The 15646-nt window shown below is 42.2% G+C and overlaps 1 protein-coding gene across 4 annotated transcripts in view; it reads left to right on the forward strand.

Moving 5' to 3' along the window:
• LOC110486774 (small G protein signaling modulator 3) overlaps positions 1–15646 on the forward strand; it is a 26259-nt gene continuing 10613 nt past the window's right edge. For 2 of the 4 annotated variants that reach the window (XM_036941464.1, XM_036941466.1), the window contains exons 1-7: positions 1–183; positions 9559–9651; positions 10012–10097; positions 10388–10451; positions 11837–12036; positions 14705–14827; positions 15128–15271. In XM_036941464.1, the coding sequence (XP_036797359.1) occupies positions 9645–9651; positions 10012–10097; positions 10388–10451; positions 11837–12036; positions 14705–14827; positions 15128–15271 (624 nt within the window). In that variant the 5' untranslated portion in view covers positions 1–183; positions 9559–9644. The remainder of the gene's footprint in view (positions 184–9558; positions 9652–10011; positions 10098–10387; positions 10452–11836; positions 12037–14704; positions 14828–15127; positions 15272–15646) is intronic. The other 2 variants (XM_036941465.1, XM_036941467.1) reach the window with 1 other exon arrangement.

Genomic DNA, 15646 nt, shown 5'->3' on the forward strand with positions numbered 1-15646 from the left:
GGACTACTTTTCATATTGGAAAACATTGGAGAAGCGCAGTGATACCAAAGAGAAACGCACCGCAGACAGGTGCATGACGCAAAACAGAAACCCCAGTAGTAGCAGATTTGGCTATTTTTACAACTAAGAAACGCCATCGGAAAACATTGGACAGCCTTTGTAATTGTACAGAATGACAATAAGGTAAGATGCTAGCTATTGTAATGTAGTCACTGAACTTGTTGAGGCCAGAGCCATATTTAACATATGGTTAGCTACCTAGCTAGCTATTAGTTCGCCAGTTAGGTAACATTAGCGTTGTTATCAAGCAAGCTAGAACTGTAACTTACTAGCCAGGCTTCATGCATGTTCATTGAATCTATCTATCATGATTGGCAATGTAGCTAGCTAGCATGTTCTGAACAGCATATTAGTAAGCTGAAGTTTAGCTTGTTAGGTAGCCAATACAATCACGAATCAAATAATATGTTCATGTCAAGTGATGACGAACGATAAAGGTTTCCATCCATCCAAGTCGTGACATGGTTGGACTGTTGGCATCAATATAACGTTAATGTGTTGCTGCTACAATGGAATATGATCATGTTATTTATAACCGACAAATTAAAGTTAACTAACGTTAGTATGGCGAGTTCATTGATGAGGATTTGTGATCGGTGCCATGGCATGGATGATGGTGGTTACTAGGTTTTTCCACACATGCACACTTGTTTGTAGACCCGCGGATATTTGATTTTTTAAATTGTTTTTAGGAACTCAGTTGGTCTTAACTTACTGAGTTAGCATAGTAGAAACACAAGGTACAATTTCGAAATGTGGTTGTGCATCAGTAGTTTTCTCTTATGGCTGTCACAGATGGTCACTCAATTAGCCCATGTCAGCAAAACATTTTTAGATTGGTTAATTTGTCTACCCAGCTGTCTAAACTTGTTGTAATCATGGTCAAATGAGCGACCAGGGGCCCTTATTCAGATATCACTCAGATATCATATTAACTTCAAACATTTCTCTACATCCTATGGCAACGTTTAGAATTGCAGGAAATTATCTGAAAAACTACTAGTGCTTAGTGGTGGGGAGTCGACTCCAAAATAATAGTCAGATAGTCGAGGGGCAGATAGTCAAGGAATCTATCTGCCCCATTCTCTGACATCTGCTCCTCTTGGAATCAACTCCAAATATTCATTATTTTTGCGACGGTGGAAACTATTTGCCATAGTCTACTTCGAGAACACAAACTCTTGCATCTTTCACAGCAAAGAAAGAGCCAACTCCAAGGGAGAGAGTGATGGGTGGGAGCACAGCCAGGCATAGGTAGGTGTGTCGGCCACTAGGCTGACAGCCAGAACCATGTGCATAGGTTATATTTTGGTCATCTGTATCCAGCAATGTCTTGTCTATTAATGCCTCGTAAATTCATCAAATGTATATAAAAGTATAGGGTGAGTATTGTTAAGCAGGACACCTGGCAAAGTGGGAGATGTAAGCTTTGTAATGGATATCCTATACATTTGTACAATAACAATCAATGCCTGTGTGTTATTGCGAAAATATGAGACTGATTAAAAAATTGGTTCAATGGGCATCATTGTGGGCGTGGCATCCCGTGTAATGACATGTCTAGAGGCATAATGGTAAGTCAAATGACATAGGGTTTCTGAGGTAATTGATGTTAAGGTTCTATTGTTTGTTTTTTCACTAAGAAAGGATATTCATTACATATTTTGTAATGGGATGTACATCTAAATGACTGTGCACAGCCTTGATGGGCCCCTTGGTGGACCCTACCTTTTTAGAATAGTGACATTGACAGTATCCCTATCACCTACTGTCGAACTGGGACACTCCTCTATGCCATGGTAATGCAGACAAAATATTTTGTTGATTATGAAATGCATGTTTTCTTAACACAAATCGGTTTTCTAAATGGGACCAAATGTTTAATTTAATTTTCCTTAAGTCTGCTAACTTGCTAGCCTTATCAGGGTAGATTGTGCCATGTCATTCCATGGGGTCCATCAAGGCTGCACACAGCAGATATATCACAGAAATATTCTAGCTCCTACACGTCACCTAGTCCTTTTATAGGCTAAGTTGATGAGCAAAGGGGCAGCATCATGCTCATGTCAGTCCTCTAGAATGCAAATGCAGTCTTCCTAGTAGGACTCAGCAATAATGTGGTGTGTGCGCATCCGTTTCAGCGTATTTTGGAGTCGAGCAAGAGGCGACTCCAACCACATTAGTCGCGCACCACTACTGGTGCTTAAGGATTTAACTGAAGTGTCGGTTGTTTTTCTGTTTTTAAACAACTAGCTAATTATTTAAATCCTTTTTTTTTTCTTTTTTTCTGTCAATGTACTGCAGTTTCTGTAGAGAAATCGGATCATGTCTGAAATGTACGATGTTTTAGTTTCCAACTGGCCAATGTTCTACATAGTTTAGTGCAGAAAACATGATAATGAACTACATTGACCTATAATCCATTGCTCGGCTGCTTGTCCGTTCTGTTTCTTTTATGCCTGCTACTAAGCTACAGATGAATGCAGGAGCAAGAGGGGATACACAGAGAGCAGTTGCTTTGAGGTATTGGTATTCAGCAGTCATAAGTCTGCCTTATTTACTCTGAACTACTAAAATAGTGATTTTTGTCAGACAGCGTAGGCAGCAGCTCTATAGAGATAATGACTTGGAATGAAATGATAGTAATCAAATAAAACAAATGTAATGTACACAACTGAAATATTAAAGTCATGTGAATAACTGATGGTTAATAAGTGATAAGCAGTCACTACCATCGTGGGAATTGTATTAATAGGTTTTTTTTCTGTTACTGCATTCAACCCGCATAATGCGTTTAATTTAACAAAAATCTGCCCCGTGGCAAAAGGAGTAGAATTGCATGAAATTTGTAATATAACCATACATACATACATACATACATACATACATACATACATACTGAAATTAATGGTACCATCTTACTGGCTCCACCACACACTCTGCCTTTAACACCTGTTGGTTAAAGACCACAGTGTGACGGATGCTGTTGGATACTGTGTTCGTTTGGATCAGAGGCAGAGCCTGTTTCCTCAGTAGGGAGTGAGTGATGTGATGACATTTAAGTTCCCTCTAAGCTCCTTGGAAGGCTGTGGATTTATGGAGCTTTCCCCAGAATAGTATTTGGGATTTCAGAGAAAGTGGCATTTCTCGTTGCCGTGTCTCACATGTCTGTGTGTTGGAATAGGTGTGGGAACCTGTGATGGGGCGTTCATGCCACTGTTTGTGTGCGGTGCGACGCAAGCATGCCAAAGAGAATGGGGCCTGCTGATCATAATTTAGCTGTTGAGCAGAGTGGTGTTCGTGGCAGCTAGTCTCTTGCATTGTGTGTGTCCAATGATATAGCCTGCTGTGACTCACCATTTGCTGACGTGACTGTCTGGCTCTGGGGGGACCTGCTGGAGGGAGAGCCAGGGAGTAAGGAGATGGATTAAGGATTTTGAGCAGAGAACAGGTCACTTTAACCAGAGTCTACCGCAGCAGAGAAGGAGAGGGCCCATCGCAGCACTTCCTTTAAGAGCATTGGGCCAGTAACTGAAAGGCAGCTGGTTCGAATCCCAGAGCCGACTAGGTGAAAAAATCTGTCTGTACCCTTGAGCAAGGCACTTAACCCTAATTGCTCCTGTAAGTTGCTCTGGATAAGAGCATCTGCTAAATTACTCAAATGTCAAATTTAGCTGCCATTTAATAATAATACATTTAAACAAATATGTTGTATAGCACCTTTCAATACTAGCAACAGTGCTTCACATCATAAAACAACACAATAAATAAGTACTAACAAAGACAGGAGGAAGGACAAAGAAACTAGATGGATAATTAAAATCATGCATTAAACACATTGTTATAAAAATGTCTTCAGCGGGGATTTAAAAAGGCACTGAATCTGCAAGCCAGATCTCCTGCTCTGGTGACTCAGAGGGCTCACACACAGGGCACTCCCAGCCCACACAGCAGGATCTTCATTGTGTAAAGTGTAGGTAAACACAGGATAGCCTCGCCTTAAAATCTGCCCCTCCATCTCTCTTTTATCTTGCTTTCTTCCAGAATTGTCTTTAAGAATGTAGAAAAGGGATACATTTGCGCTATAAATGTGTAATACCAATCCAACAAATGACTGTGTAGCCTACATGTTGCCCTGTACCCCCGAAGCAGGAAAAACACAAGGACTAGTCTAGGACTGCTCTGGCCATCCTCCAAACCACCAATTGATTTCTCAAGTCCCAAATATCCTCTTCATATGCTGATACTCCATGTCTGGAGGAATGACTGCTTTGTTGCCATGGTGGTTGGCCTGATATGCTTGGCTGGCTGGCTATAGCTATTATGCTAATGTAGTCTGTTTATAAGGAGGTGATAGTGGGGCTGTTTACTGTGAATGAATGGTCTTTAGGAAGTTGTAACAGAAGAGCGAGCCTCCTGCTGTTTAATCATTTCAAGGTGGTCATGTTGTTGCCGCAACGTTTGCTTTCCGACAGTGTCTGTTGAAGCTGTCGTTGTCCATGAAGCTGTCGTTGGTTACCATGGTATAGTTGCCGGGAGTGATTGTCACAGTTCAGCAAGCTAAACAGGTTTGTAAAAGATCTCCTGGTGTTGTAAAATGCATCTGGAAAACTTAGTGGTGTGTGTGCTTTTTTAAATTTTTCTGTGTGACCTGTCCCCACATCACTTCCGGTCAACAAGTCTGGCTGTCGCTGATTACAACTTCAATAGGCTAAGTACTGTTTGTTAACATGGACACTGTTACTAGGGCCCAGGGGCGCTGTAATGTGTTTTTGTCATAGTGATTAGAGAACATGACTTGTTGGCTCAAAGGAATGGCAAACAAACATCTTCTAGGTTACACAGCTCATAAGACTTGAGTGAGCTTTCCTCCCAATCCAAGATTAAGAGACGACACTGTCTCCGGGGGAAACTGTCTCCATGGGTAACCAACTAGGTGTTCTTTTGGCCTGTGATGAGGTAACTGTGTTTGTCTGTAAGCTCTATCTTTACTCGCTGTGATATGAGTCTGGGTATGAACTGATAGGGACACTACTGTGTGTGAGTTGTGTGTTATCGAGTGGGGATTTTCTACTGACTGCATTGGCTGCAGAAGGGTTTCTCTTTCACTCACTCACTCACATGATTGTAGGCTTCATTATTCATTCACCAGATAGTCTAACGCCTGTTGATTTGTCCTTGCAAACGCACATACAAACATACACACAAGCATGGGTAATTCTCACACAACTGACATTTGACCCAAAGAATGATCGTGTTATTTTTCATGACATTTCCTCTTGGATCACTGAGATATTTATATTATTATTAGGATACATTTTTTGATCAGATATGCATTTTTCCACAACTACCAATGCAAAAACTTTCCTTATTGCAACCGTTTTCAAAGTCCCAAAAAGTCGTACCCAAATCTATTTCTAATACTTTGTAACATTGCTCCCCTAATGACAAGGCCTGAGTTAATCACACTGAAATTAAAAATATTCCAAATGGAACTTTTTTCTCATTTCTCATTAAAGTAACAAAACTTTTAAAAGGTTTTTGTCATCACTTGTGAATACAGTTACCAATTTGGAGGACCGAAAAAAGCCAATACCGATTAATCGGTCGATTTAATTAATTAATTTGTAATAATGACAATTACAACAATACTGAATGAACACTTATTTTAACTTGATATAATATATCAATAAAATCAATTTAGCCTCAAATAAATAATGAAACATGTTTAAATAATGCAAAAACAAAGTGCTGGAGAAGAAAGTAAAAGTGCAATATGTGCCATGTAAGAAAGCTAACGTTTAAGTTCCTTGCTCAGAACATGAGAACATATGAAAGCTGGTGGTTCCTTTTAACATGAGTCTTCAATATTCCCAGGTAAGAAGTTTTAGGTTGTAGTTATTATAGGACTATTTCTCTCTATACCATTTGTATTTCATTAACCTTTGACTATTGGATGTTCTTATAGGCACTTTAGTATTGCCAGTGTAACAGTATAGCCTCCGTCCCTCTCCTCGCTCCTCCCTGGGCTCGAACCAGGAACACAACGACAACAGCCACCCTCGAAGCAGCTTTACCCATGCAGAGCAAGGGGAACAACCACTCCAAGTCTCAGAGCGAGTGACGTTTGAAACGCTATTAGCGCGCACCCCGCTTACTAGCTAGCCATTTCACATTGGTTACATAAGCCTAATCTCGGGAGTTGATAGGCTTGAAGTCATAAACAGCGCAATGCTTGACGCACAACGAAGAGCTGCTGGCAAAACGCATGAAAGTGCTGTTTGAATGAATGCTTATGAGCCTGCTGGTGCCTACCATTCCTCAGTCAGACTGCTCTATCAAATCATAGACTTAGTTATAACATAATAACACACAGAAATACGAGCCTTAGGTCATTAATATGGTCAAATCCGGAAACTATCATCTCGAAAACAAAACGTTTATTCTTTCAGTGAAATATGGAACCATTCCATATTTTATCTAACGGGTGGCATCCATTAGTCTAAATATCCCTGTTACATTGTACAACCTTCAATGTTATGTCATAATTACGTAACATTCTGGCAAATTAGGCGGCCCAAACTGTTGCATATACACTGACTCTGCGTGCAATGAACGCAAGAGAAGTGACACAATTTCACCTGGTTAATATTGCCTGCTAACCTGGTTTTCTTTTAGCTAAATATTCAGGTTTAAAAATATATACTTCTGTGTATTGATTTTAAGAAAGACATTGATGTTCATGGTTAGGTACACATTGGAGCAACGATATGCACCGCATCGATTATATGCAACGCTGGATAATATCTAGTAATATCATCAACCATGTGTAGTTAACTAGTGATTATGATTGTTTTCTATAAGATAAGTTTAATGCTAGCTAGCAACTTACCTTGGCTTACTTCATTCGCGTAACAGGCAATCTCCTCGTGGAGTGCAATGAGAGGCAGGTGGTTAGAGCGTTGGACTAGTTAACTGTAAGGTTGCAAGATTGAATCCCCCGAGCTGACAAGGTGAAAATCTGTCGTTCTGCCCCTGAACGAGGCAATTAACCCACCGTTCCTAGGCCGTCATTGAAAATAAGAATGTGTTCTTAACTGACTTGCCTAGTTAAATAAAGATTTAAAATAAAGGTGTAAAAAAAAAAAAGATTGTTTATGAAAACTTGAAATCGGCCCTAATTAAATCGGCCATTCCGATTAATCGGTCGACCTCTAATTTGTAATGACAATACTGAATGAACACTATATTTGAACTTAATACATAAATAAAATCAATTTAGTCTCAAATAAAGAATGAAACATGTTCAATTTGGTTTAAATAATGCAAAAACAAAGTGTTGGAGAAGAAAGTAAAAGTGCAATATGTTTAACTTGTTAAGGCTGGGAGCAGTATTGTGTAGCTTGGATGAATAAGGTGCCCAGAGTAAACTGTCTGCTACTCAGGCTTGATTACCAACAACGACGAGACGGCCTACAGGGAGGAGGTGCGTGCCCTCGGAGTGTGGTGTCCGGAAAGTTCAATAACCTCTCACTCAATGTCAACAAAACAAAGGACAGTAATGGAGAAGGTGTAAAGTTAGTTTTTTATTTTATTTTCACACAAACTCACACAAACTGAAATAGTCCACCCACACAGACAGCGTGGTGAAGGCGCAACAGTCCTGTCGGACTGTATCACCACCTGGTACGGCAACTGCGCAACCCTCAACCGCAAGGCTCTCCGGGGGGTGGTGCGGTCTGCACAAAGAATCACCGGGGGCAAACTACCTTCCCTCCAGGACACCTACAGCACCCGATATCACAGGAAGGCCAAAAAGATCATCAAGGACAACAACCACCCGAGCCACTGCCTGTTCACCCTGCTATCATCCAGAAGGCGAGCTCAGTGCAGGTGCATCAAAGCTGGAACCGAGAGACGGAAGCTGTTTTTCAATCTCAAGGCCATCAGACTGTTAAACAGCCATCACTAACAAAGAGAGGCTTTTGCCAACATACAGACTCAATTCTTTGGCCACTTTAATAAATTGACTTAATGGTATCACTAGTCACTTTAAATAACAACACTTGAATAATGTTTACATATCCTACATTACTCATCTCATATGTATATACTGTATTCTATACCATCTACTGCATCTGGCCTATGCATCACTGCCATCGCTCATCCATATATTTATATGTACAGATTCTTATTCATCCCTTCACATTTGTGTGTGTAAGGCAGTCATTGTGAATGTGTTAGATATTACTACATTGTCTGAACTAGAAGCACAAGCAATATCGCTACACTCGCATTAACATCTGCTAACATGTGACCGATCAAATGTGATTTGATTATATTGTTCTATATTGAGTTCTGTTGCTACATTGACTTTGACGTGGTGCGACTGCTAGCTTGAAAAACCTATTTTCAATTGGTAATAGTAATTAATACACGTTGTATGCTATCATGTGCATATATCAACACATTCATCTCCTATTTATATTAAGTATGATCAACTGAGGTACTACTAAAAATATCAGAAATGTTATTATCAGAGTCAGTTTTTTTGCAGCTTTGAAATTGGCCACTAGTTCGAACTGTCCATAATGAATAATAAAACACCTGATTGCCTTAGAATAACTGGTTGAAACATTAAATAGCAGAACATTTGTCTTTTTCTACTTTGAATCCAAAGATGGAAGTGGTCTTAATGGGTACACTTAACTGCTGCTCATTCAAATACACTGAGGTCAAATGCTGCTGCCAGCCCCCCCTTCTACTCCCTGAGGAGCTAGGCATGTCATGGGTTTACTTTCAAGACAATAACACTCTTATAGTGTGTGTGTGTTTGTGAGAGAAGCCAAGGAAGGGCAATATTTACAGTATGAAGAGCAGCAGCCATGGTCACGTTGCCATTATTATTGCATGAGAACAGTTGGTGCTTCAGAGTTGTATCCCTCTTTCTTCCTCCTTCACACACCCCCAGTTCTTTCTTTCTCCCACTCGCTCCCTCTCTTGCTCTGATCATCTGTTCTTCCTCCATCTCTCACTTCAATCTCTTTCCTCATTGTATCTCTCCATCCTGACCTCCCTCTCTTGTTCTATCACTTTTGATCCTGACTGCACGGTGCAAGAATAGGTCATGTTAGTGTCTTCTGTTTTGTTTGTTTTCTATAAGGAAGAGGTGTGTTCATGAGAGAGAGGCTGTTGCTCCAGTAGTTCTACTGCTTCACATGGAGAAGGGTTAAGCTCTTATTGTGTGCTCTGTCTAGTGTCTGTAAATGTGTTTGAACTGACCCCTCCTTACTAGGGGAGGGGAAGACTGATTACGAAAGGATGTACTGATGCTGGCTACCTTGCTACATGGAATTGAAGACCAAACTGAACATGCAGGAGCTCTTCTGCCACTCTTGGATTCAAAAAGGAGTTAACTAAAGGGGGACTAATCTTTGGGACATTAGTGTGAGTGAGTTATTGGGTCAGACAGGTAATTTGTCTGTTTTCTCCTTCCAGAGTCGGTGCTAGTATCTGATCTCCCTCCTTTCCCAGAGTGGTTGTCTACACCAACACACACCTTATTCATTCTGCTCTCCTCCGGCATGTCAGGTAAGGGCTCCCATCCCTCTCTTCCCCTATTCCCTCCCTCAATCCCTCCATCCTCTTCCTTTTCTTTCCCTTATGCTTCCCCTTTCTGATAGTGCTGTTGATTATCCTTCTGCCAGTTTCTCCTCTCACCCCCCTATCATTTTCCATTCCGTCTTTCTCTCAAACTTCTCTGTCAGGGTTTGATTTTCCCCCTGTCAGTCTATTCTCATTCAGTCCTCTGTCATCCCACCTCGCCCCTTTCCCTTCATGTTTCCTCTCTTGTCCTTCTATTTTCTTTATGTCCCTCACATTATTTTGACTCACAATCAGTTTATCTTCTATCTCCCTCTTCTCTCATTCCTTCCCCCCTCTGTGTTCCAGGTGGTTACACTCCAGCCCCTGGGGGCCCCTTCTCAGCCCTGACCTCCAGTATGTGGCCCCAGGACATCCTGGCCAAGTACTATCAGGTACAGACTGACCTGACATCTTTGTACTGCTAGGTTAACACTGAGGAGAGGGAGCCTCTAGCTTAGTACTGTGGTTTTCTAGGCTATTTCTGGATTTATTGAATGTGAATGTTTTTACCACACCTGCCCATATTCAATTTTTTTTGCCATTAATTCTTGTAGCGTCTTGTTTGCACTCATTGACCTATAAAGGTACTGCTTAACCCGTAGTGTTTACTGTGATTTATCTTGTACTTTAATATAATATGTCATGGGACTTGTTGTATGGCTCTTATTGTCTCCGTTTACAGAAGGACCCAACAGAGGAGGCAGAACTGCAGTATGATGAGTTTGGCTTCAGGCTGGACAGTGATGGTAAGAAGAAAACAGGACTCAAACCTTCATCACAGATATATCACTCATTGCATGCATCAATTTTAATGTGATTTGCTTCTTTTAAACGATATTGGTCTTTACTCACCCAGCAATATGTTAGCAGTCATTCAGTAGATTAAGAGTTGACTACCGTGGTGGGTTGTGTTATTCCATTTATAAAATGGTCAGATACATTTTTTTAGCTAGTCTTTGTTAAAAATATATTATCCAATGGATGATGCATTTCTGGTAAAAAGAAAAAAAGTGTAGGTGCAAAATCCCGTTTCCACGCCCCATTTTAATTTGCTCCATGGCTCAGGTTGACAAGTGGACACAAGGCTGTTTGGCTCATCTCAGTCTTGAAAATGAATAACACTGCACCTGTTTCTGATGAATAAACAGTGGCATGCTGGTTGGTGATAACACCCAAATAAAACCCAGCCCTGAAATGTAACGTAGGCTGAAAATGTGTGTCATATATCATAGGAAAAGACCGCATTTCGGATTTGTCATTTCCCAACTATTCCATACGTTGACTAAAACTGACTTGTTGCGTAACGATTTTATTCAACATCATGGGTAAGCTCTGGCCATCGTCTTTCAGATTTTTTCAGCCATAGCTGTACAGTTACAGTATGCAACGTGTGACCGATCAATTCAATACCTGTGATCAGTTCACAGGCATTGAATTGGGGCCTCCCGAGTGGCACAGCGGTCTAAGACACTGCATCTCAGTGCTAGAGGTGTCACTACAGATCCTGGTTCGATTCCAGGCTGTTTCACAACCGGTCGTGATTGGGAGTCCCATAGGATGGCGCACAATTGGACCAGTGTCATCCGGGTTATTTATTTTTTATTTTTATTTAACTAGGCAAGTCAGTTAAGAACAAATTCTTATTTTCAATGACGGCCTGGGAACAGTGGGTTAACTGCTCAGGGGCAGAACGACAGATTTGTACCATGTCAGCTCGGGGGTTCGAACTTGCAACCTTCCAGTTACTAGTCCAACACTAGGCTACCCTGCCGCCCCTGGTTAGGGTTTGGCTGGGGGAAAGGCAGTCATTGTAAATAACAATGTGTTCTTAACTGACTTGCCTAGTTAAATAAAGGTAAAAAAGTGACTTGCACTGCTTGCTGAAATCCTATTGACCTGTTGCTGATACTGTAGACATAGTCCACTGTAAAGGAACTGAGACACAGCTGAACACTGGGGCTGTTGTTGGGCCCATGTCTAATGGGTTAAAACAGGGGAAACAGACCTTAGTGGTGGAGGAGGAGAAATCATTAAAACAGGGGAAGCAGACAGTGCCAAAGTAACAGGAATGCAGGAGTATAACCCTGAACAACGATAACTGAAGTTGAACACCATCTCTCTCCCCCTCCAGATGGTGTAGAGCCAGAGCCGAGGCCAGAGCCCCAGAGAGAGGACCCCCAGCAGAGGCTGCGCTGGCAGGCCCACCTGGAGTTCACCCACAACCACACCGTAGGAGACCTGACCTGGGACCTCATCTCCCCCGTCCTGCCCCACTCTGAACGCCTCCGCTCCCTGGTGCTGGGGGGCATACCACACAGCATGAGACCACAGGTAAGGGGGCCTAGAGGGGGGAAACACAGCAGTAGAGATTTTAACAAATGGAAAAGGCAGAATGAGACCACAGACCAGTAAGGGGGCCTAGAGGGGAGAAAACACAGCAGTAGAGGTTTTAACAAAGGGAAAAGGCAGAATGAGACCACAGACCAGTAAGGGGGCCTAGAGGGAGAAAACACAGCAGTAGAGGTTTTAACAAAGGGAAAAGGCAGAATGAGACCACAGGTAAGGGGGCCTAGAGGGGAGAAAACACAGCAGTAGAGGTTTTAACAAAGGGAAAAGGCAGAATGAGACCACAGACCAGTAAGGGGGCCTAGAGGGAGAAAACACAGCAGTAGAGGTTTTAACAAAGGGAAAAGGCAGAATGAGACCACAGACCAGTAAGGGGGCCTAGAGGGGAGAAAACACAGCAGTAGAGGTTTTAACAAAGGGAAAAGGCAGAATGAGACCACAGACCAGTAAGGGGGCCTAGAGGGAGAAAACACAGCAGTAGAGGTTTTAACAAAGGGAAAAGGCAGAATGAGACCACAGACCAGTAAGGGGGCCTAGAGGGGAGAAAACACAGCAGTAGAGGTTTTAACAAAGGGAAAAGGCAGAATGAGACCACAGACCAGTAAGGGGGCCTAGAGGGGAGAAAACACAGCAGTAGAGGTTTTAACAAAGGGAAAAGGCAGAATGAGACCACAGGTAAGGGGGCCTAGAGGGGGGAAAACACAGCAGTAGAGGTTTTAACAAAGGGAAAAGGCAGAATGAGACCACAGACCAGTAAGGGGGCCTAGAGGGGAGAAAACACAGCAGTAGAGGTTTTAACAAAGGGAAAAGGCAGAATGAGACCACAGACCAGTAAGGGGGCCTAGAGGGGGGAAAACACAGCAGTAGAGGTTTTAACAAAGGGAAAAGGCAGAATGAGACCACAGGTAAGGGGGCCTAGAGGGGAGAAAACACAGCAGTAGAGGTTTTAACAAAGGGAAAAGGCAGAATGAGACCACAGACCAGTAAGGGGGCCTAGAGGGAGAAAACACAGCAGTAGAGGTTTTAACAAAGGGAAAAGGCAGAATGAGACCACAGACCAGTAAGGGGGCCTAGAGGGGAGAAACCACAGCAGTAGAGGTTTTAACAAAGGGAAAAGGCAGAATGAGACCACAGGTAAGGGGGCCTAGAGGGGAGAAAACACAGCAGTAGAGGTTTTAACAAAGGGAAAAGGCAGAATGAGACCACAGACCAGTAAGGGGGCCTAGAGGGGGGAAAACACAGCAGTAGAGGTTTTAACAAAGGGAAAAGGCAGAATGAGACCACAGGTAAGGGGGCCTAGAGGGGAGAAAACACAGCAGTAGAGGTTTTAACAAAGGGAAAAGGCAGAATGAGACCACAGACCAGTAAGGGGGCCTAGAGGGAGAAAACACAGCAGTAGAGGTTTTAACAAAGGGAAAAGGCAGAATGAGACCACAGACCAGTAAGGGGGCCTAGAGGGAGAAAACACAGCAGTAGAGGTTTTAACAAAGGGAAAAGGCAGAATGAGACCACAGACCAGTAAGGGGGCCTAGAGGGAGAAAACACAGCAGTAGAGGTTTTAACAAAGGGAAAAGGCAGAATGAGACCACAGACCAGTAAGGGGAGATAAAGTGGTCAAAGGGCCAACTCCTACTACGGTGTATAACCTGATTCAGAGATGTCTGTTGTAGAGGTCGACTGATTAATCGGAATGGCCGATTTAATTAGGGCCGATTTTCCAAGTGTTCATAATCTGTAATCGGCATTTTTGGACACCGATTATAGCCGATTACATTGCACTCCACAAGGAGACTGCGTTGCAGGCTGACTACCTGTTATGCGAGTGCAGCAAGAAGCCAAGGTAAGGTGCTAGCTAGCATGAAACATATCTTATAAAAAACAATCTCTAGTTAACTACACATGGTTGTTGATATTACTAGTTTATCTAGCTTGTCCTGCGTTGCATATAATCAATGCGGTGCCTGTTAATTTATAATTGAATCACAGCCTACTTCGCCAAACAGGTGATTTAACAAGCACATTCGCGAAAATAGCACAATAGTTGCACCAATGAGTACCTAACCATAAACATCAATGCCTTTCTTAAAATCAATACACAGGTATATATTTTTAAACCTGCATATTTAGTTAATATTACCTGCTAACATGAATTTCTTTGAACTAGGGAAATTGTGTCACTTCTCTTGCATTCTGTGCAACAGAGTCAGGGTATATGCAGCAGTTTTGGCCGCCTGGCTCATTGCGAACTGTGTGAAGACCATTTCTTCCTAACAAAGACCGTAATTAATTTGCCAGAATTGTACATAATTATGACATAACATTGAAGGTTGTGCAATGTAACAGCAATATTTTGACTTAAGGTTGCCACCCGTTAGATAAAATACGGAACGGTTCCGTATTTCACTGAAAGAATAAACGTTTTGTTTTTTCAAAATGATAGTTTACCATATTAATGACCTAAGGCTCGTATTTCTGTGTGTTTTTATATTATAATTAGGTCTATGATTGATTGATTGATTTTTATATATATATCATCTCAAAGGTATTGTGTTTTTTTGGTCCTCCAATAATCGGTATCGGCGTTGAAAAATCATAATCAGTCGACCTCTCGTCTGTTGTCTGACTGCCCCCCCCCTCTCTCTGGTCGTGCTAGTTGTGGATGCGTCTGTCTGGAGCTCTGCAGAAGAAAAGGACTACAGAGATATCCTACAAAGAGATCGTTAAGAACAGCACCAACGACGAGACCACTGCTGCCAAACAGGTACTGGATGCTGAGGTACTGTACATCCAGATGACTCCAGGTGGAGGGGTGGAATGGTACTGATGATGTAAGATGTTTCTCTCCCTTGATGAAAATCTGTGATTGAGGATCAAACATTGTTAACCTGTTTTAAAAAATATAAGTGATTTACAAGGGGATTTATTAATGGTTGATTATTAATTTATATATGCTAATACATCTGTAAACTCTTACAACACATTGGTTGAAAAACAATATTTCCCCCCTCTCTCTGTCTTCCCTCTATCTCGCCACCCCTTCTCATCCCACTCCGTCCATCTCTTCCCCCTCTCTCAGATAGAGAAGGACCTGTTGCGGACCATGCCCTCCAACGCGTGTTTCTGCAGCCTGCAGAGTGTGGGTGTTCCCAGGCTGAGGCGGGTACTGCGGGGCCTGGCATGGCTCTACCCAGACATTGGCTACTGCCAGGGCACAGGCATGGTAAGGAGGACGTTCACTGTGCTCTATTGTGTAGTTACGATCTATACACTTTCCTCTGTCTGGTAAAGACCTGGCATATTACCATCCAGGTTAATACACTTTCCTCTGGCTGGTAAAGACCTGGCATATTACCATCCAGGTTAATACACTTTCCTCTGGCTGGTAAAGACCTGGCATATTACCATCCAGGTTAATACACTTTCCTCTGTCTGGTAAAGAGCTGGCATATTACCATCCAGGTTAATACACTTTCCTCTGTCTGGTAAAGACCTGGCATATTACTATCCAGGTCCCTTTCTGCACGTTTTAAATAGTATTTTAAATATTACTTTGATCTTGTGTTCTTGATTAACTCTTTAATCTAGGGAGTTTGTA

Source organism: Oncorhynchus mykiss, chromosome 13 (genome assembly GCF_013265735.2).
Source record: "Oncorhynchus mykiss isolate Arlee chromosome 13, USDA_OmykA_1.1, whole genome shotgun sequence".
In the NCBI taxonomy this organism is placed as follows: domain Eukaryota; kingdom Metazoa; phylum Chordata; class Actinopteri; order Salmoniformes; family Salmonidae; genus Oncorhynchus; species Oncorhynchus mykiss.